General features: G+C 40.6%; 1 protein-coding gene across 1 annotated transcript; it reads left to right on the forward strand.

Annotated features, from left to right (window-relative positions):
• Positions 1-1,149: 1,149 nt before the first annotated feature.
• ENKUR (enkurin, TRPC channel interacting protein) lies at positions 1,150-22,847 on the forward strand. Its single transcript, XM_086614857.1, has 6 exons — positions 1,150-1,331; positions 4,716-4,861; positions 8,006-8,232; positions 11,302-11,448; positions 16,181-16,350; positions 22,799-22,847. The coding sequence occupies exons 1-6, from the start codon at positions 1,150-1,152 to the stop codon at positions 22,845-22,847; spliced, it is 921 nt and encodes a 306-aa protein (XP_086470983.1).
• The last annotated feature ends 51 nt before the right edge of the window (positions 22,848-22,898 follow it).

Raw genomic sequence — 22,898 nt, forward strand, 5'->3', positions numbered from 1 at the left:
GTGTCGTCAGCGAGCACCCACTGGTTTAACGACCATTGCTGACGACAAGAGTTGTAGCGGAAACCGAACTTTGCTACTGGTATAGACCCAAAGTCTGCATCAACACAACGGATGGTTAAGGTTCAGAAACCAAACAAGTCAGTGGCTGTTGGCAGCTGTCAAAGACCTCAAGGTAGGTCCAGACTGATAATTACCGTATCTCAAAACTGTTAACGTAGGACTTTTCCATTTGACTTTTCTCAGAGCTTTTATGTAGACGGGAAAAAAAAATCCCAAAGTAAACCATTCCGCTTCAACCTTCTCGCGACCATCCCACAGACCAAGACCCTGCAAAGGTTCCCGCCTCACCGCCGCTCTCCCGCCTCACCGCCGCGCTCCCCACCTCACCGTTTCGACGCCCCGAAGGTGTCAAAGCGCGGGTGGGAGGAGGAGGGGCCCGGCCGGGCCGGGCTTCGCCGCACCAGGCCGACACGACACCACGGAGCCGGGTCAGTCGCGCCCGCCCGGTCAGCGCAGCCCCGGCCTCCCACCTCCCCTCCGGAGCGACGGTGCCTCTGCCCCGCCCTTCCCATGCCCCGCCCTGTCCGCGGCTCGGCCCGGCTCGGCCCGGTTCGGCTCGGCTTCGCGCGGCTCGGCTCGGTTCGGCTCGGCTCGGCTCGGCCCGGCCCGGCCCGGCCCGGCTCGGCTCGGCTCGGCTCGGCTCGGCTCCCCTCGCCCTCGGCGTGGCGCGCGCACGTACCGGCAGGGGCGGGGACAGCTGCCACAGGTACCGTGCGCGCCCCACGCCCCCCAGCCTCACCCGCGCCCGCCACGGCGCCCGCCACGGCGCACGCGCAGCCGCCCCCTCGCGCCTCCGCCCAGCGCCGCGACGCACACTCAGTCAGCCCTCACGGCCAGTGCCGGCTCGGCCCTGCCGGCTTCACCTCAGCGAAGTGCGCCTGCGCAGCTCCGGGCGTCGCCTGGAGCCATTGCGCCTGCGCCGGGCGCCGTTCCGCCCTCTCATGGCGCTGTTACCTAGCAACGGGTTTCCCCAGTAACCGCGGAGACAACAGAGTGCCGGCTCGCGCTGGTCTCCGCGGCGGCCGGGCTCGGGGCTCGGCGGCGGGAGGGGAGCCGTTCGCTGAAGCGGGCCGAGGGAGAGCTGCCAAGATGGAGAACACGCGAGGCCCCCCCAGCGAGGCGGGCGCTTCTCCGTGTCCAGCGCCCCTCAGCCGGGTGGGCTCTTCGTCGCGTCCCAGGTCCCCCGGCCGGAGTGCGACGACGCGGAGCGCTGAGGACAGCATCTGTAACCTCCTGCCCCGCCTGGAGGAGAAGCCGGTCAAACCTCCCAGGTACGCGGGTGTGACAGCACCCCTTGCAAACAGGGTGACCGGTTCTGGCAAGGCAATACGTCTTACGGGTAACAGGTATTAAAAAACCCCAAATGACCTATTTTTTGCATAGTTATTGCTCCTCTTAATGAGTCACCGAGTGACATCTGAGGGTTTACAGCCTGGTCCATGAGCTGGTGATTCAGTTTAGTATCTTCAATACCATCTTGTTCATTGATAAAGAATTTACAAAGTGCTCTTTCCACCCAGAGGAATAACGTGACATCTTTGTTATTCGCACTTATAACAATTTTTCGGTGAGCAGCTGAAAAGTTGGGGTTTTTTTTTAATTTTTCTCAGTGCTACACTTCCATTATTTTCATGTGTTTTCTGACATTGTTTCTTTTGCTTCCCTTTCTCCCCTTACCTTAAAAACACACAAAAAAAGGGCCTCTTTCCTCCCTAGTATTAATTCCTTTGAGAGTTTTTGTAAAACTTACTTGATAATTACACAAACATGTTGTTTTTCAAGTCCGTCTTACTTTATATGAAAGAAAGCTGTTACAGTCAGCGTTTTCAGTGAAAGGTTAATGTAATCATCAGAAATATCAGTGGCACTCATTAGAACAAAGGTAGTTATCGCTTTTCCGGTAAAAGGATTCAGACTTGTGAGATTCCTAGTTCTGAACCTTTTCCATGTAAAAACAGACCACAAGCGTTTTTTTTTTGTTTGTTTCTGATGTAAATGAAAGATACTTTTGGCAGACAGAGGAAAGTGAAATGAGAGTACGGCAAGGCACGCAGCACACTCAATCCATTCCTGTCTTAACACCATTCAGGGATTTGCATACTACATGACCATCAGGTTCAGTTTAGGGCTTCCTTAGGTGGGATACAATCTGACTACATCATCTGATCTCATTTACTTCTGTCGTCACCCCACTTCCTGCTTTAGTTTGCAACATGCCAAATATCCAGCCGGTAACAACAGTGCTGAACATGGTTAATAGCATGCTCTGACCAGTTTTAACTAATGCATACAAAATGTAGGGTCTTTTTTATTTTTTTCAAATGAAATCATATGCATTTCACTCTCAATTGACCAGGTACTACTCATGAAACCATGGCAAGCATCCTCATTTTCCCCAACTTTGATGTCCCAAGATGACACCTAAGGAATAGTAACTGTCTGCTTACAAACATATTGTCTTCTTTCCCCTTGCCAAATAATGAATGAATGAAGATTCTGAAGTTCCCCATCACCACGTTTTCTTCCTTGCAACTCTCTCTAACCTTATGACATTGGTGTATGACAACATTTAGCCACTTTCTTGGCCTGAAAAGTCACTGAAAAATTACAACTGCAACATCTCTTTGTCCAAAGGAACACCTTTAGCTGTCTCCAAAAGATGTCTTTACCTTATGCCAATATGTAATAAACTCAATACCTTCTCATTCACTTTCTCATTCCAAGACTGTGTGAATCCTGCTAAGCCAAATTCCTTATAAAACTATTACCTTTCTCTATTGTGTGGCTACAATGCAACTCCTAGCAAATGGTGAGGAACACAACTACTTATGAATGTGGTGGGTTTGTGCCTATGTCCATAGCTGTTTGCCATGAATTTAACAGAAAGAATAAATAAAACTTCATTCCTTATAATTAGAAGTATCTCTGGAATTATACATAATCTTATGTACATGATCCTCTTTCTGATTTTGGAGACCAAATCTCCAGAAGACAAAATAACTCCACATTTTTAATGAAGTCTTCTTGCATATTCCAATTTTATGATCAAGAACAAATACACGTATCGGACATTTGCAGCTCACATACAAAAGTTTTTATCAGTGTTGCTACTATGATTCCCATTCACTGGCCCATCGTTTCTTTCATACTATTTCAGTATTTCCATAGAATAAGTTGCGTTATATGTAATCTTTTTTGTTCTTTTTTTTCTTACCTGAAAACATAGTATAGTTTTTTAGTAAATGCTTACATTTTTTCTGTTAAAGAAGAGCACAACTGTTCATCAGCTTTTGTCTATCATAAATTAACATGACATGTTTCCTAAAGATGGACAGATTTTAAAAAGTACAATGAGGTAGCCTTAGCTTCAGAGGCAGGAAGTTCTGCTGCCTCGGGAAAACATCTGTAACAGCTCATTCCTTCAGACAGAGGCAAGATGCTGCTAATCAGCTAATGATTGCTGCTAATGATCAGCATTGGCTTCTTTTGGAGAACGTGTATGCATACTTCCGATTAAAGCAGAAGTTACAGTGCCGTATCCCACATTATACCAAAACAGCAGTGTGTGCATCCCATGTGCGTACAGCTGTTCACGTTGGAGCCCTCACTGATTTTCACATCAGCTGTTTCAGTCAGTGCCAAAACCACCACTGACGACAATAGTTGAGGATCATAGTTCGGGTCTGTGTAGTACAAGAAATACAGAGTTTGCTGTGCTATTTCGGAGCAGTCATCCATCTCATCTCTTACAACAGTCTGTGACAGATGGTTCAACAGGAACACTGAGACAATGACACAGTGGACAGTAATAAGACAAACCGATGATCAAGGACATTCTGTCCAACTCTCAGCTACGTTTGACGTGTTTTCTGAAGCATGAGGTTTTACATACCTCTAAAATACGTTTCACCCCCTAGAATGAAGCAGTGAATGTTCTCATTATCAATACAGATCTCATCTTTTTTGAAGCCAGCCGAGCTTTTACTTGGATGCATTTGATTGCTGTGTAAGGCCCTACAACGTACTGCAACTGCAGCTTCTGAAACAGCTGAGGCACATCGGCATTTGCACCTTTCTCACACTGCAAACTTTCAAATACAGAAAATCTATCAAAGTAGGTTCATGATTACTAATTTCCTGTAGATGCACAACAGCTGCATATTTTGGCATTTTTGAACAAAACAAACAGCCACATTAAAAAAACTTTTCAAAAAGGAGTTAATTAAAAAATAAAGACCAAAGTGTGTAATGCACAACTTCATAAAAATAATTAATTAATGCAAGCAATACTTAAAGGAGTTTATTTCCAAAATTTAGGTTTTGTTGAGTTTCAAAATGTCTGTGTTCAGTATTTATACGAACAGTGCATACAGAAACCATTTCCCAAAGTCAGCCAATACTGACCTTGGAGACACAAGAGAAGAAGGAAGACGGAAGCTAACTTCAGAATCAGAAAAAACACTTGTCAGTGCAGTGCTGGGCTTAGCCTTAGTATAGGGGTTGTATGAATGATGGCCTTTGTTTGGGACAGAGTACAAAACAAAATAGCTTAGGCTTTTGACATGAACTGCTGCAAAACTAGGTATTCTTTGAAGAAGTATTTTTAATAATTTTCTGACCTTTAACTTCTTTATGGCTAATTTTTCATGTCTAAGGTATATATCGATGTTTAGACCATCCGTGAAACGTGAAGCAGAGAAAAATAAAGCTCAGTGGAAAACTATGGGACCAGCAAAAGTTGCAGTGCCATCTCCAAAAAATTTTCTGCAGAAACATTCAAAGGAACCCAAGCTACCAGCACGTAAGCGTAGAAATTAAATATATGAAATATGATGTATTTTTTCAGTTTTAAAACTGATAATATTAATATTGAAAATAACAGTTATGGAGAACAAATTTTTTAAAAAAATTAAAATAATTTTTCCGTTGTTCATTTTATAGTATCTGTGATACCAAAATTATTTCTCTATTTTACAAAAATGTTTCTTCTTTATTGTGTAAAATACTGAAACAAGCAACAAGGAGATTATGTATGTGATTGGAAAATACAGTGAGTATTTACTGTCATGTGGTACAAAACCAGCTGAAATATAAAGAAAATTTATATCTCTTTTGGCTGCAGCTGTTCAGATGTTGAATATGTGTTGATGGTATGTTCTATCCTGCTGGTATTTCAATTTGTAATTATATATATTAAAAAATATATATTTATATATTATATTATAGATCTGCAACTGGTCATTAATATTAAAGTAAATAATAAATGAGGGTATTAAAAGTGAACTGATTGTTTTTAATACTTGAAAAGATATGGGAAAAGTATGTGTGCCTTTCTTGATGTTATAAGCAATATACAGCTTTTACTCTTCAGCACTTATTGTCGGCTCTTCATCCCGTAGCATTAAATTGGCTGGCAATGTTCACAGAACTTTTTGGAGAGCTGCATGTCACAGAAATAAGAAAACTGGAATATTTTGTTGCAAAATGCATTCTATCTTTGGACACAAACCATAAATCTGTGTTTAAGGAGTTCTTATGTTCAGCCTCATGGCTGGTTCTGCAAGGGTGGAGTGACCTCCTTAGTGCTGCTGGAGTTCTAAATACGTTGCTGTCAGAATTTCTAATTAAGTTGTAAAGTTTCAGTTTGAAATTTGTTTTAGCCTGGAAAAATAGCAGAGCTTAATGTACAGTATTAAAAAAAAAAGCTTTCTAAGAGAGTGTAGGAGTCCAGCACCCAAATTTGTGTGGCACATGCAAATGGCTTTAGCAATGAAAATACAGACTGTCCCAGGAGGCTTTGAAGGCTTAATGCCTCAGGCAATATGGATTATTAGAACCTTACAGTAAGCTTTGGTCCCAGAGGTCCTGTAGGCATCCTGGGTCATTTTTTAATAAAGCCTTCACTTTTTCAGGAAATCTGAACAGCGCTTAGTGTACTGGAATGTAACACTTCATGACATCTGAGCACGAATCCTTCCAAGCTCAAGACCTTGTTAAATTACCACACTAGAGTTTTAGATGGGCATATGAAAGAAGGTTGATTCACCAATAATTTGGAGCAGTCTGTAAGGTCCCTTTTAAGTACTTGTATTACAAAATTAGTGTTATCTACTTAAAATGTGCTATATATTGAGATACAGCACTCTGACCCATTTTTCTCAGACAAGCAGCTCACAATATTTCTATTTCAACTTGTTGATTCCGGGCTTTGTAATAGCAGTATGTGTTTTGGTGTTTGCATTTGGAGTGAATGTACCAGAGCCTCAGAATGACTATGACACATCATAGCTTCGATTCAGACTGGTAATTTCATTGCCATGATTAGATCCTAACAGATCTTGAGAAGGAACTGTATCATTAACTCAAAAAGTTCTTGTACCTTTGTTGGATGGAATTTCATACCTACCTCAGAGAAGTTACACTGTTTAATCACCTCTTTTAAAGCATGACACTTTCATCACTTGGAATTTAAGCAGTTACCAGTTGTCTAAATGGAATCCTGGCATTGTGTTTGTGGTATCTGCCTTCATAACTGGGTTTGATCCAACTAGTTAAAAAATAGACTGCAAAGACAGAACAGAAAGATTGAAGTTTTTTTCCCTAAAGTCTGGGATAGTGTCATTCTTTTAGAGTTTGATTACTCACCACTTCCTTACAAAAGGTGTGTTTCCTAACCTTCAGCTGAATCTTCTTGTACTACTGGACTCGGCATTCATTTTAACCAAGCTTGGCTGCTGGCTCCAGAAATGGGGCTCTCAAAACAGCAAGTCTGCACCAGTGTACTGCAGATAAGGATGAGCCAGTGCTCATTGAGAAGCTTCAGAGATCTTGTTTCCAAATAGACATCCTAAGAGAAATACAGATTTAAGTCTGTGTGTCCTACAGCATTATGGCAAGCTATCAGGTTGTAAAAACAAAACCCAGGAAAGCACTGGTTCGTGGGGTCAGCATCAGGAAACCAGCTGCTGTAGGAATGAGCTCTGTCACTTGTGACATTACACTTTTCTGCCAAAGAAGAACATGAACTCAGACAACCTGAATCAAATCATTATCTCTGATAATGACTGTGAGTTAGAGTTGTATCTAGTGGGAAATATGGTGGGAAATGAATTGTCTTTCATCGCTTATCTGAAGTGAGACGACTTAGGAGACTGCTGACTTTCTGTTGATGCCTTGGAGAAAAGATTACACTAAAAAGGAAGACTTTCTATGTTCTCTGGAGAAAGGATTATGAGAAGTTGTTTACGAGTGTTAGGGAGCAGCAAGAGCAGGGCTTTTCCCTAAAAGGAGGTAAGCCACCTATTGAGGGCAACCACAATGCAGGCTGAGCAATGACCTCAGCAGCAGGGTGCAGTCCCACCACACCAGAGGCAGGCAAGCAGAGTGGGTCGGTGATGCGAATGTGTCCTATCAATGCCCAGTGACCATCAGGCAAGATGAGGTAACAGGCCAGGTCCATCCAGTGATTCCACATAGCTCTTCAGGAATAGGACTAGGGGCAGGCGTGGCTGAGACAGCTCAGCCAGGCACTGACAGCACAGGGCTGAGCTGAAATGGGGTTCCTGAGCCCACGAGTGTGGGGTGAATGCCCCAGGTGAGACTGGGCAGGGCCTTTAATGCCTAAGGTTTTGACAACGAGCATCTCTAGTAAAAGTAGTTTTAATTACATTTGAAAAAAGTGCCATACTACTGCAGTTAAGAGGAAATGAGTGGCATATTATATGGAAAACCCATCTAAAACAACATAGTATTTCTTAGATTATGAAACTTGTTATGCCAAACAAGCATACTCAATTCCTAGCCAATTCTTTCGTTGTATATACAGTTGGTTTCTATTTTTACGTAATTTTGTACATAATTTTTCCTTTCTGAAAAATGTAATAACATTAAAATTGCAAAGCTCTTCATGATTATTGCTGAGAATGTTTACATGCTTAATTCACAGGAAAGAAAGAACAGGACAGTAAGAAATTACCTGCATTATCAGTGCCACGGAGGACAGATCACCCAGTTATGGGAATTCAGAGTAAAAAGAATTTTATAAATACAAATGCGGTTGCTGCTATCACAGGATTGCCTAAAAAGCCTCAACCTATTTATGTTGATACAAGACAGGGAGATAAACACATGCTTGAAACTTCAGGTCTTGTTCCAAAATTCATTAAAAAAAAGGTAAGTTTTATTAAATTATAGTGGAAATACTAGTAGCAATGCCTATTTTAGGTTCTCTATTGCATTCTCCTATGAAATGTTTATGATTCGTTTTGAGGTGTTCAGGTACCACTGCTGTTTGTGGTAGACATTTGAAATTCATAGATTTCATAGATTTCTAGGTTGGAAAAGACCTTAGAGATCATCCAGTCCAACCGTCCCTAATCTCATCCACCTGAGAGTTCATCTGGTAGTTCATCCACCCTTTTCTTAAACACATCCAGGGATGGGGACTCAACCACCTCCTGGGCAGCCTATTCCAGTGGCTGACAACCCTTTCAGAGAAGAAATTCTTTCTAACATCCAACCTGTACCTCCCCTGACTAAGCTTATACCCATTTCCTCTTGTTCTATCACCCAACACTAATGTAAAGAGCCCTTCCCCTACTTCCCCACCATCCCTTCTCAAGTATTTGTAGGCTGTAATCAGGTCTCCCTTCAGCCTCCTCTTCTCCAGGCTAAACAGCCCCAACTCCCTCAGCCGCTCCCCATAAGTTTTATTTTCCAGCCCCTTGACCAGTCTAGTCGCCCTTCTTTGGACTCGCTCCAGGAGCTCAATATCTCTCTTAAAGCGAGGGGCCCAAAACTGGACACAATATTCCAGATGCGGCCTCACCAGTGCCGAGTACAGGGGCAGGATCACTTCCCTATTCCTGCTGGTCACACTATTCTTGATACACGCCAGTATCCCATTGGCCTTTTTGGCCACCTGGGCACACTGCTGGCTCATATCAAGCCGGTAGTCAACCAACACCCCCAGGTCCTTCTCTGCCAGGCAGCTCTCCAGCCACTCTTCCCCGAGCCTATAGCGATGCTTGGGGTTTTTATACCCCAAATGAAGGACTCTGCACTTGGCCTTATTAAAGCTCATGCCATTGGCCTCAGCCCAACGATCCAGTCTGTTCAAATCCCTCTGAACGGCCTCCCTACCCTCGAGCAGATCGACACAGCCTCCCAGCTTGGTGTCGTCCTCAAATTTACTGAGGGTACATTCAATCCCCTCATCCAGGTCATTGATAAAGATGTTAAACAGAACCGGACCCAGCACTGAGCCCTGGGGAACCCCACTGGTGACCGGCCTCCAGCCGGATTTAGTCCCATTTACCACCACTCTTTGGGCCCGGCCATCCAGCCAGTTTTTAACCCAAAGGAGGGAGTGCCTATCCAGGCCAGCAGTTACCAGTTTCTCAACCAGAACACTATGAGAAACTGTATCAAAGGCTTTACTGAGGTCAAGGAAAACTACATCAACCAGGCGGGTCACCCCATCATAGAAGGTGATCAGGTTTGATTGGCAAGACCTGCCTTTCATAAACCCATGTTGACTGGGCCTGATCACCCAGTTAACCTGTATGTGCTCATTAATAGCACTCAAGATAACCTGTTCCATGAACCTGCTATTCATCACTGGCACTGGAGTTGTGCCTTGCCTTTGCTCTGTATTCACTTGCTTACTTTGTCAGCAAAAAATTGGCAGAACGATGCCACTAAAGTAATAGCATATGTGTTGCACTGGGAACCCAGGGAGTGTCCAATGGGGAGACAAGTAGAGTTGTGTGATGAATAAATGCTGGCTCTTCAGGAAAGACAGGCATCCTTTTGATGAAGGAGCTGTTCAAATATATGGAGCTCTTCTATGGAATTGGCAACAGGCTGGTTGAGCTTGTGGGTCAGGATCAGGGGAAAGGCCAATAAGTGTCAAAAGTGTGTTTGTTATGGACCATCCAAACTGGATGAAATCTAAGCAACCTGAGGAAACCTTCAGATCACAGTGCAGCTTCTTACAGAAGACTTCACCCTCCTTGATATCTGCTGAAAGGACAATACAATGGTATGAAAGCAATCCAAAAAGATTCCTGGAGCAAGTCAGCAACAGCTTCTTAACACAGATGGCAGATGAGCCAAAGGGGTCATGCTTTTCTGCTACTTACAGATGAGAAATAACTGGTCAGAGATGTGATAATCAATAGTAGTCTTGGTTGTGCAGATCATGAAGTAGTTCAAGATCCCATCCTGTGTAGTGTACAGACCCTACACCTCAGGAGAGGAAACATGAGCTTATTCTGGGAACTAGGTAGGTAGGACCCCATGGGAGACAGCTCTGGAAAGCAAAGAAGCTTGAGAGAGCTGGCATGCCTTTAAGGACAACCTCCTCTAAGCACAAGAACAGTCCATTCCACTACTCAGGAAAACAAGATATATCAGGAGTCTGGCTTATCTGAACAGGTAACTCATGACAGAGCATTATACAAAAAGAGACATGACATATGACATAACTCATGACAGAGAAGATGTAAAAAAAGTGAACCTGCAGCCCTTGCAGTACCTTTGCATAGCTAAATATATATATAAACAGTGCTAGTATAGTGCTACCCAACACTAAAGATTTGTGAATCATTTAGTTTCTGGTAGAAAGAAGGGAGGCTCCGGTACCTTCTGGCAGAGCTAGGTAGGCTTCATTTTACAAAGGATAAGGCAAAGTAGATGTGTTCCCCCAAGTACACCTGGGATATTCAGAAATTATTTTTCCTCCCAGAAACACAATCCTGCCACATCCCTTATGGGATAGTTTACCACTCCTGACTAGTCCAATTTTTGTGTACGTGTTAGCACTATTCACTCTCTGCTGTGGCATGCAACGTTCAGCAAAAATCAGGATACAGGAAGACTGTTCAAAGAAAGTATCTAAGGAATGTGTTTCAGAATGTAGAATCTGACACTATATAAAAATGTAAAATAGCTTGCTGTCATTAACAGGTTTCAAACTCCTCACTCAACCATCAGTTCTTGTAAGTAGATGTTTCGGTTTCTGGATTCTGTTGTCTTCCAAGGTTGCAAAAGAAATTGAAGGGAATTGTTTATATGTTTTGCTCAGGCCACAAAGACAATCACACTTGATACTTCTAAGAACACAGTGATTTAAGATTTTATTGCTCAGTTGGCACAAAATACCATTTCAAGTTGTCTTTGCAAATGTAATACATTATGGATGACAGGCACATACAAGAAACTTCTTCCTTACCCTTACAGGATTATGGTGTTACACCAAAATACGTAACACGGAGAAATGAAGAAATGAAGAGAGCTGAGAAAGAATATGAGGCTGCTGTCCTGGAGCATCTCAAGAAAAGAGCCATGAAACGGCTATCTGATGAAGAAAGGAGCAGTCTTCTGCAGGTGCATATTTTGATTTAGTGTAATTAGTAACATGTACAAAAGATTAAATAAGGTAATGTAAGTCCATATAAATAACAAAAGTATACTAGATTTTTTAAGCAAGGCAAATGAGTTAGCTACTTTTTCACTAGATGGAGCTGTAGAACAGTTGTAAACTGAACTGAAGGGAGCTGATCTAGCTACAGTTTTCGTCCAGTTTTACAAGTACTTCAATTCTGTTAGATTCCTATTCCACTTAATGGCTTGGAATTTCAGTGAAACTTCAAAGGAATGCAGAAAATCACTTATATGGATTTAGTGACAGTTCTGACTCTGTACTTGTGAATCATGCTTTTTTTTTTTTCTCCTGACGCATAACATTGCCACTTCTATTGGCAGTTTCTGTCTTCATATTGTGACCTCATTGACTAAAGCATAAGGTCTGCTTTAAAATGTGGCAAAACCAGAATTATATTGCAATATTTTCTCAAGCTGCTTTGGATACTATCTTTCACACAGTTTTTATTGCACAAGATTTTCTAAGGAGAAATAATACCATAAAAGAAGTAGCGCAGAAAAAAAAGACGTTTTAAAAGTATATCCCATCCTTGAACTGGAATTTCTCAGGACCACATTTTAGCCAAATTTCCTACAAAAATGAGCTTACATTACTGTGATAACTGTTTATCAATCTGTCCCTTAATACCTTGATCTTAGGAGCCACTTGAAACAAATTAGCAGATGAATGGACATCTCCAAGGTGCTAAATTCCCACAAAAAAAAGCCAGCAGAATATCTAGAGAGAAAACAGTGTCTAGCTCACTTGCAAAGATGAACTGGTTAATCAGCAAGATCCAAAATAGCTAGCACAATGGTGTCTGGCTTACGCAGCACGCAGTAGAAGCTAGGAAGGAGTATGGGAGAGAGGTGAGGCTATTGCATTGACAGCACTATAAAGAACATAACTGCAAGGGTGAAGATTAAGATATTTTTATGGTGGGAAAGGCATGGGACAAGCTGATGGTCCAGCAAGTTAACTATGCAGGAAACAGATTCATAGATTCATAGATTCATAGATTTCTAGGTTGGAAAAGACCTTAGAGATCATCGAGTCCAACCATCCCTAATCCCCATTAAACCATATCCTCAAGTAGCTCATCCACCCTATTCTTAAACACATCCAGGGATACATGCAAAAAAGCATGTGAATTTAGCTACTCACAGTTCTGCATTTAGTTTGATTAAAATTATGGTCTATATTTTTAAAATATGAGAGTGCACTGAAATATTTCTTAATTAAAAAGTTTTTCGTTTGTTTTTATTAACTCAGTATTTTCTTCTAAATTCTTCAAAAAAGTTTGCTCTTTCATGGGCCAGGTTACTTACACAGCTGTATTGTCAGGAGGAATTAGTGTCCCCAGGGTTTGTGGCTTCTACCCAGTGCTCAGCTGTAGACATAGGGGAATTCCTGTCTTTCAAAGTAACTGACATTGCTAGTGAACACATGTGCACTGTCTGATTCGAAAGAATACGTGGCAATAGATGTCTGAGAAATAAATCAAGCCTCATGAACTTAGAAAAATAAAGGGAAATGATTTGTGCCAACATTTTTCGAACTCTCCATTATGCTTACTTTGGTTGGGATTTTATGAGAATAAGAGAGAACGTTGATAAATGCAGTACATATTTCTCACTGACCCGGCATGTATTAGAATTCCTTATATAGAGTTAGATACTCAGCTTGTGATCTAGCCCATAGCAATAGTGTTCACCATATAACACTGCTGCTGGAAGAGCTGTGAGGGATATTTGAATACTCTGTTCGGTTTTGAGCCCCTCACTACAAGACGGACATTGAGGTGCTGGAGCATGTCCAAAGAAGGGCAATGAAGCTGGCGGAGGGTCCAGAGCACAAGTCCTACGAGGAGCGGCTGAGGGAACTGGGGTTGTTCAGCCTGGAGAAAAGGAGGCTGAGGGGTGACTTTGTTGCTCTCTACAGCTACCTGAAAGGAGGCTGTAGTGAGGTGAGTGTTGGTCTCTTCTCCCAAGGAACAAGCAATACGACAAGAGGAAATGGCCTGAAGTTGCACCAGGAGAGGTTTAGACTGGTTATTAGGAAAAATTTCTGCAGCGAAAGGTTTGTCAAGCATTGGAACAGGCTGCCCAGGGAAGTGGTTGAATCATCATCCCTGGAGGTATTTAAAAGACGTGTAGATGTGGTGCTTAGGGACCTGGTTTAGTGGTGGACTTGGCAGTGCTAGATTAATGGTTGGATTTGGTGATCTTAAAGGTCTTTTCCAACCTGAATGATTCTATGATTCTGTGATCTGCTTTTGAGCTCTCCACTCTGTATGGATACAGTAAATTGTGATGAGTGTATGCTCTAATGTGTTTTAAAATTCACTGTTTTCAACGATTTCCAAACTAGTTTTACTAATGTATACAAAGAAGAATTATTTAAAAGAAGCTATGAATGACTCTTCTATAAAAGTTTTGGAAATACAGTATTTATTTTCATTACTATATATTTGTAAATTATACCTGACACCTGGTAGACCAGGAGCTTTATTTGAGTACTTTACAGCCTTGGACTGCAAAGAGAAGTAGCATTACAATACAGTAAATAAATAGCCTTGTTGCTCTAATTTTCACATGTTGAGGTAAGGTTTTTAAATTTATGCAGATATTTGTATATGAAGATTGCTGGAATAACCTTTATGGACAACGCTTAGATGCTTAACATGAATGTGCAAAAAGCATGAATTGCTATGCAATAAATACCCTGCTTTGAATTAGTAAAATATTAGTTCATATTAAAAAGTATGTTTTGCTTAGCCAGTATCGGCAGGGAGAGGTTTGGGTTTTTTTTCTGGTAAATCAATTCATACACTGGACAAAATCAGACAAGTTTTTAAGCACAAGAGTCCTTGAGTTCTGAAATAGAAGCAAAAATCTTCAAAGCTAAATATGTATTAATTCCTCTAAATTTAATTTCAGTACGTAAATCAGCCAATCTAAGAGAAAAGGTGCTTAATAATAGTGGTGAAGAAGGACATGAGGTTGGAAATCACAAAGTGCCATAAAATCAGTGCATCAGTTGAATCTGGTTTTAGTTATGGAGGAGAGTTGAAACTTTAGTTCCCAAGAGAGTAACTTCAGTTCTTCATTTTTGAAGATACTTTGTGATCTCTTCTAAGGAAACAGAAGTGAGAGCCAAAAATGTTTTGGAAAAGTGTTTTCTCCCTGATAGCCGTATTGTATTATTTACTGACGGCTGTGCGAGTTCCTTGTAGTAAGTGTGAGTATTAAGTTCACCCATGTAGTTTTCACGAGGACGTCTGATGCACTGAACAAACTCTACTAAATCCTCATACATGCATGTACAGGAAGTGTCGATTTTGATTATCCTTTTGAGAAGAGAAGGTAAGAACAATTGTTGCAGTAATTGTGAGGATGTAAAGACAAGTTTTAAATTTTGGTTTTCTACCACAGTCTGGTTCCATTCAGCATATATTGGTGGATAAAACTTTGTCTCTGATTTTGAATTAACAGGTTTATGAGTATGTTTCAGATGATTGCATGGGATTTTTTAGGCGAGGTTTTAGTCTTGGGCTTTTATATATGGAAGATACAGTTCACTTTATCTAGTAAGGTAATTCTTTGCATAGCAGCATTCAAGAGAGGTAGCAGTTATTGAAATTATTGTCGATAGGGTTAGCAACAGCTAGATTTTTTGGTCCAAATGATAAATAAGTTGCCTACAGATGCTATTGTAAACGTAGCTTAGGGAGGGAATGCAACTATTCAGAATTTTTTCAAAGTAGTTCATAGAAGTTGAAATATTTGGGGATCAGTTTGGTGTCCATGGTTTGGGCAAAGTCTCAATTATGGAAAATGAAGCTGGTGGTGAGATGAACTGAAACTGCCGCTGACTTTTGGCTGGAGTTCCAAGTATCGGTACCATTGTGATTACTTAAGGTAGGTAATACCACTGTGTGTGATGTGGTGATACCCGTGGTACCCAGGTTGCTGTTCGTGGGGAAGTGGTTTCTGCACTGCAGTTAGTAAGATAATTCCCATTGCATTTTGGAGAAAAGAAGGCATTTGAGTGATAGGAGTTTTGAGGCAGATTTTATGAATCCTAGCAGTTTCTCAGCGAGCATATTAGCATTAGATATAACGGAGCAATTGAAGTTGCCTACCTGTAGATCAGTGAAAGCACAGAAAGTCTCTCATATAGAGTGAGGAAGAGTCACCCGTCATTGACCTTGTGCAGTTTTTCTTGAAGGAACTGAGGACTAGAAATTAAGCGTACAGGCTTCCTTGAGTTCCTGGGAGGCTACCGAGGTGACTGTTAGTCATGTTGGCATACGTTTTTTCAGTTTAGATTTTCTGTAGCCCGTCTTTCATTCGCTAGTTTAATGATTTTTTTGTTGCCTCTTAAAAACTGCAGTTTTTTCTCTGCAAGGCAGTTTTTTCTCTCCAAGGCACAGAGTTTTTTAAAGACCATCCCTTATATTGCATCCGAATGAGTCAAAATTATTTCTGTTGCAACTGCTTTGACTTTTAACCATTTAATTAATTTTGTCCAATTAAGATGATTAAACATTATTCATATATTTATCTATTATTGTAACATCGCAGTGACACTCATCAAATGCAATATTAACGAAAACTCTAAGTAGTTTATGTGCATATTATCAAAATGAAGTAACTTTTTCTCATATATTTCCTTTTCATGTAATGGCACTAGGGGCTGAAAAAGAACTGGGACGAAGTGTATCGAGAATTTCAGGGTCTTTCGGTAGAAATAGACACCATACCCAAGAGGATGTATAAAGAAAAGCTGGAATCACAGATGAGACAACTGGAGCATGACATAGAAGTAATTGAGAAGCACAAAGTTATCTACATTGCAAATGAGTAAGGACTGTTTTTCAGATGTTGCCTCTTCCTTCGTTTCCTTTTTCTCTATCCCTACATCTTCAAGAAGTGTCCCCCTAAATTCTCGGAAGAAATTGACACTGCCAACCATTCAGAAGGAAATATTCAACTGATATATGCATGTAGCTCCTTAGAAAAATTGTTACATATATCTCTCATCTGTATAATTCACAAAACGTTTTGAAATAAAATTCTTAATTAAACTTTGAGTCTAAAACCATGGATTTAATCTATTATTCTTCATATTTTTTATTAACTACTAAGATTTCTATAAACATAATACGAAAAGCATAAAAAATACTGTTTCATATGTTTGGAGCACTTCTTTCCTTGCCTAGCCAAAACAAAGTGAAATAATTGGCTGCCGAAGACAGCTTGGTAAATATAACTTCAGGGTGGGATGGCTTCTGGACTAGTTATTAGTTATTTTGTTGCGCTTTACTTAAAAGCTTGAGTGATTGTATTTCTAAACAGCTTCTGCATAACATTTTGTGGCTCATTTTTTGTTACCAAAACCAATTTTCATCGTGGAAGCCCATAATAATGTAGACTTCACACAATACAGATACCACATGTAGCTTGCTGTGTGTGTTTATGTATAAATAATTCGTAATACTATAGTAAATCTACCACTAAAGTAGAAAAATGTGTTTTGATTGCTATTATGTGTGTAATGTTAGAATAAAAGCAATATGCTAGCATGTGAGTCAAGACCTAGGCAGAAATTATATCAACACACTATACTGCAATTATTTGCATAAAATGTTTTTTCTTCCCTACTGCTTAACCTTTGCTTTAGAACACAGCTTTTTCTGTATGATATCGATCATTATCACCAGCAGCTGTTGTGACATCATAGTATCTGACATCATCGGAGGATGAAGTAAAAAATTTCAAATGAACTATTAAAAGCCAAATTTTCACATACATTAAGTTCCTTTCATAAATTTGTCAGGGAGTGGCTTTGAAGACTTCACAGGGATTCTAGGCTATAATTCTTGTGCATCTTAAACTTGTCTATGACATGCGCTAGGAAAGCGTGGGCGAGCAGGAATGTGAATTTTGTTCTTTGTAACTTATTGTTAAGCAATCATGTTTATTTTTGAAAGATATAAGCTGGAAGAAAGCTGTGGGTTTGTAAAATATGAATTTCATTTACTGTTTACTCAAAAGAATTACTTATACTGTATATTTTAACAAAACCACACCAATTATAAGCACTTAATAACATGTCACATTATCTTCTAGTGAAGTACAAGATGCCTTTCTTAAAAAATGCAATATAATCAAACATGGCTGTTTCTTGTGGCTTAAAATAAAAAACTAGATTTGACTCCAAAACAGCGTGCGTTCTCACTGCCTCACTCTCAGCTTTTAGTTACTTGTAGACCATTTGGCTGAGTTAGGCTGAGGATCTGGATTTGGTTCTTCCATTTATCATCAGCACTAACTTTATGGAAATGCAAAGTAGGTGATGGCCTGTTCCAAAATCTGGGACAAGCAAGTAGGCCACACTTGGAATATTCATTATTCACCAGTAATAATGACTGCTTTTTAAAATTGTCACAAGGATATTAGTATATTATTGGGAAGTTAGGAAATGAACGGGAAGGGACACAAAAAGTATTCCTGCTTAACAAGAGAGGAAGAGACTAAAGCCTGTCCACTTCTGTAGCCAAGTGGGCCGTCACTAGTGTCTGCCAACAGTACTGCCGGGTTTTTTGGCATAAACCTCATACAGCGCTTTGCAGGCAGCCCTGCTGCCACACAGGATGTTCCCCTCTTGAGACATGTGAACAGCTTCTGTCAGCCTGTGAGGACGGCGGTTATAACCCCTTCTACCTATTTTGATGTGTATTCCATGCAACCTACCAACACTTCTGATTATGGAATTACATTGAAAATATATTATAATGAAAACTGGAAATATATGATAATGTAAACCATTGAAAATGCACGCAGGATAACATTCCTACCCTTTAACTCTCTCTGGGAAGTTTGACAAAATAAATCTACAGAATCTAAAGACTGTAACTCTGTATTTATATGTTCGGGAAATGCCAAGAATTGGAGGTGTAACGTTCATGAATCAACTAATATGTATCATCGGTATAACTAGTGCAAAAAGGTGAGTAAACTCAATTGTTCTGATAGAATTCTTCCTTCATAAACGATATTAACAGAAACAAGTCTGTCCACAGGCTAAAAAGTAGCATTACCAGTTGAAACGTTCTCTAAATTCACTAGTCAGTTCTTGATCATCAATGAAATAATGAGAAAGAAAATAGCCAAAAATGCTTCTAGTACTTCATAAATATCAAACTGGTATTTTAAAATGGTCCACCTTACATTGGATAACCATCACAAAACACATGCTAAATGAGGTATGAATGCTCTGTTGGTCAGTAAGAGTTATGTTGCCACAACTGAAAATATTTCCTGTTGGAAGTTGTGCATGACAAAACTGTGTATCTATTTTTTAAAAATAGCAACATGAAATTATGATAAATATCTCACTGGCCATTCTTCAGAATGAAACTATTTATATCCAGGAAGGAAGGAATCAGATATGGCATCGTCACAAACACAGGGAGTTCCTGATTTTATGGCTCCGATAGAGCTGCCTCGAGCAAGCACCAGATCAGACAGGAGCATATGGGCTCCATGTGGCTGCTTGCAAAGCACGGTGGTTTCTTGGGCTCTGTGTGCGTTCCTGGGGACTAAGTCTGGGACAGTTCCTCAAAATCTTCCTTACAGAGGAGTAACCTCCTTCCTCTCAAGAAACAGGAGGGGAAAAACTCTGTGGGAGAAATAATATTGGAGAAATTCCTCACTGATTTCCTTTTCCTTAGTCTTTGTAGGTGGGTTTTATCATAAGAGAGCATGTTCTGGCCCTTTCTATATTTTTGTGAAAAACTGGCATCACAAACTGCTGTTGTGATCACTCTGCCACAAAGCTGAAGCCTAGTCCTTTCACTGGCACACGTTTCTGGGAATACAACATACCTAACAATTTCGGCCCTAATGAAGGCAGACGCATTTCAGGTAGGAAAATTTCACATGCAAGCAGACCAATGGAGTCCTAGATAAATGCCAGTCCTAGTCAGTGCTTTCATCCTCGGCTTTATGCTGCTTCTTATATTCACAATATAATGACAGGAGAGACAGGTAGCAAAACCTACCATTAAGGTTGCCTGACATTTCCCACAGCCGAGGAAGCCAGCTGCTGAGCCCTGCAGCTGACTGGGATCGTCCACTCCAGTAACTAGAGTATTGAGCTTGACCAAGCTAAGGAGGACTGGCCATGTCTCCCCATGAGTGGACATCCGAGGTAGTGACGTGTACCTGACTGCTGAAGGCATAGATTGTATTTTTTTTCATCCTGTCTCGATCTTGCTTTTTGTTATGCAATGTTATGTAAATAAAATGTGAGTAAATTCAGGGTTTCATCCTCCAGGCTAAGCAGTGGCATTATGGTAGGAATCCAAGGTGAGATGAGTTTCTTGTGTTTTCTTCTTTACTGTTTAAAGGGTGCTGAAGTAAATGTGACTTCCATTTCACTAAGTTCTAAAAACCTTTTTTTTTTTTCTAGACTGTAACTCCAACAAATGGCAGTAGATGAGCAGGCATAGCCAAATAGTAGACTACATTCATGTCAGCTGGTCTTGTCGATGCTGCTATGAGGATGAACTTCTGTTCAGACACTGTACTAGCCTGTGTTGTTAATTCATTATTCCATGCCTGCCTCCACATTCACTTCCCAGCATAGAGAAATTCACACCGACATGCAAACACTGCAATAACTTTGTCTTCAAATACTTCCTCAAATGTTCTTTGCAATGGCGCCCACCAAAAATTTAACAATGGCTGAGCTGCTGGTAAACTCAGATTAGGGCTTATCTCGCTGACCTGTGCAGTCTCCTTGAACTCCCCTGGCGCTGTAGCCAGTTGTTTCTTGTCTTCGGCTTAGATTGTAGTTATCTGTCGTGTGGATCATCTTTTTCTCTCTTTGCTTAGTGCCTGACACAACAAAATTCTTGTCTGTAAGTAGAGCTCCTACATGCTTCTAATAATAATGATAATAATAAATACGATTGTCTGGGGATGAATTAAGACCATGCGATAAAGGGAACGGATTCAAGTTGTTTACTAAAACGATCTGTTTTCCAAGAACCCTCATCTCCTTTGTTTCAGCAACTGGAAAGTAGGAGATGAAGGAAGAGAAATGAGATTTAAAGCACTTAACTTATTCCCTGGAGCAATATGATTTATTCATGTCTTTGTCATAGAATGTTTTTGACATGCAATGGTAAATGACTTACACCTGGCTTTTCCACTGGTAGCCCTTAATACCGCATTTCTCCTTTTTGGGGATCCTGACTTCGGCAATTTGAGCCTATATCTTTTAAATACAGGATGTGCGCGGCTAAATTTAGAAGTTGTTCTTTGAACCTAGCTGCACTATGTAATAGTTTGAAAGCTATTGTCTCAAACTGGTCACTCGAAATTAATGAAATTAATGTTTAATTTACTCTTGCTAGGTGAGAGCTCCCATAGGGAAAATTCAGGTGACTCAATCCTCTAATTCCCAGAGCTGCTTAAAGATAGACAAGTACATGTAGAACTGTTCCCATATTGCTTCGAGGGCCATATTAAAGCTGAGGAAGCAATGTCATAATTCTCTCTTCAGAGGAAAAAAATTCAGTAGTGTTCCACATGTGGCCCCAAGCACTGCACAATGAAGAGACAACCACATCTTGCTGTTCGCTCAGAAGAAATGATCTGTCTTTTACATAAACAATCAAATTAGCAAATGGTCCAAATCCAGCATTCCAGCACCCTGAAGGAGCAGGTCATCCTGTGCAGCAGCAGAGCTCAGGGGCTGGCCCGCCACGAACATTTAGTGTGCCTACGCTCCAGGGGAACTCGCTGGACAAGATTCTGCTTTTCAATACACTTTTGTTACTGCACTGTTTATCCTAGGCAAGCTGTGAAGTACACAAAATTGCATCAAAGACGAGTGAGCTATTTTGGGGGGGAAAAAGTCCTTAAACTGTTCTTTGATAACTTGTTTAAAACACTCAGAATTCTTTTGTTTTTCAGATTTTCCCAAATTTGCTGTAGTTTATTAAAAAAATAAAGAAAAAGAGGGATGAAGCCAAGTGAACAACCTCCTCTATAAAGAAAACAAACTCTTAACAGTTAAATTCATTACGTTGGGTGTGACCCACTATATATTTGCAATTCCCTGACTAGTTTTCATGGCCGTGCGTGATGCATTTGTCATAGGATATGATGTGACCAGGATTTATTAGAAATAATGCTTTATCATTCAAACGTCAACACTTCTCAATAGCTGGTTAGGGGAAATATTTGCATAATATTATGAAGGAAATAAAGTTTGTTCTAGTATTAAAGGACAAGAGGAAATTTTTGTTTGCATTTATTTCAGCTGTAAAGAACTCTGTATGAGAACATGAACCTGAAAAGCAGGAAGAGAATCCTCAGGAGCCAGGAAATTGCAAAGTGAAGCTCTCGCTGCTCTAGTCTGGCACAGTGAGATTAATAACAAACAAAAATGTAGTTTTGTATTAAAGATGTTTATCACAGACCAAATAAGTCAAAGCCCAGAACTCTGTCAAGCAGTGCCTAGCACTGATTTATCGATCATAAAAAATTAAAAACCAGATTAACATCTTGAATGGCAGCTTTTAGGCATTTTCTTGATACCAAAATTATCGCGGTTAATTTCGAAAGCCTAAGTCAGTCTCGTGGACTCAGAACATTTTAACTGTGATTGATAGCTAAATGTTCTGAGTTTCTCTCGTGGATCTTTGATGCTGCAATTGCTTTAGAGATGAACTTTCCAACTCTTGAAGGTGCTAATTCTGCTGAAATTAAGGGTGAACAGAAGCTAGATTCCAGTTTGCAGGGCCACTCCAGCACCTGCTCTAGTACAGTAGTCACCAAGTGGAAGCAGAGCATCTATACTGCTGCACATCATACTGCCCTGCCTAAGTGAACAGCTTTTCCTATGGTCTCCCTAGGTTCGTGAATGTAGGGGAATGGTTTGAAATACTGCTTTGTGTTCTCCCAGATGTCTGTAATACGGTCTGGCTAATATCTTCTGCTGCACTCAGGATCTTCAGCAGCCACCCTATGGACTGGGTAACTGCCTCAGGTAATGCAAAAGAACTCAAAATTCTGGAATATATTAAAGCTGGATATGCAAGTAATTTAAAACTGCTTTCAACATACCCTGAAGTACTATCTGCGAGACTTTTGGTTTTAATATTGTCTTCGGTGACCATTTTACCTAAAAACGTTTCTCTGCAACAGCTAGGGGGTTGCTCACCTGTAACCACTAAGAAATGCAGGTTTATGCTTGATAAGATGATTGTTTACAGTTCTGCTGTTCACATAACAGCTGCAGCAACAGGCAGAACCAGAATAAGAGCTCTTACTTCATCCCCTAATTGGCAAGGTTCTACCAAGGCAAGCCATACCTCCTGAAATATTCTGGATTT

The sequence above is a fragment of the Tauraco erythrolophus genome, chromosome 7 (assembly GCF_009769465.1).
Source record: "Tauraco erythrolophus isolate bTauEry1 chromosome 7, bTauEry1.pri, whole genome shotgun sequence".
Classification (NCBI taxonomy): domain Eukaryota; kingdom Metazoa; phylum Chordata; class Aves; order Musophagiformes; family Musophagidae; genus Tauraco; species Tauraco erythrolophus.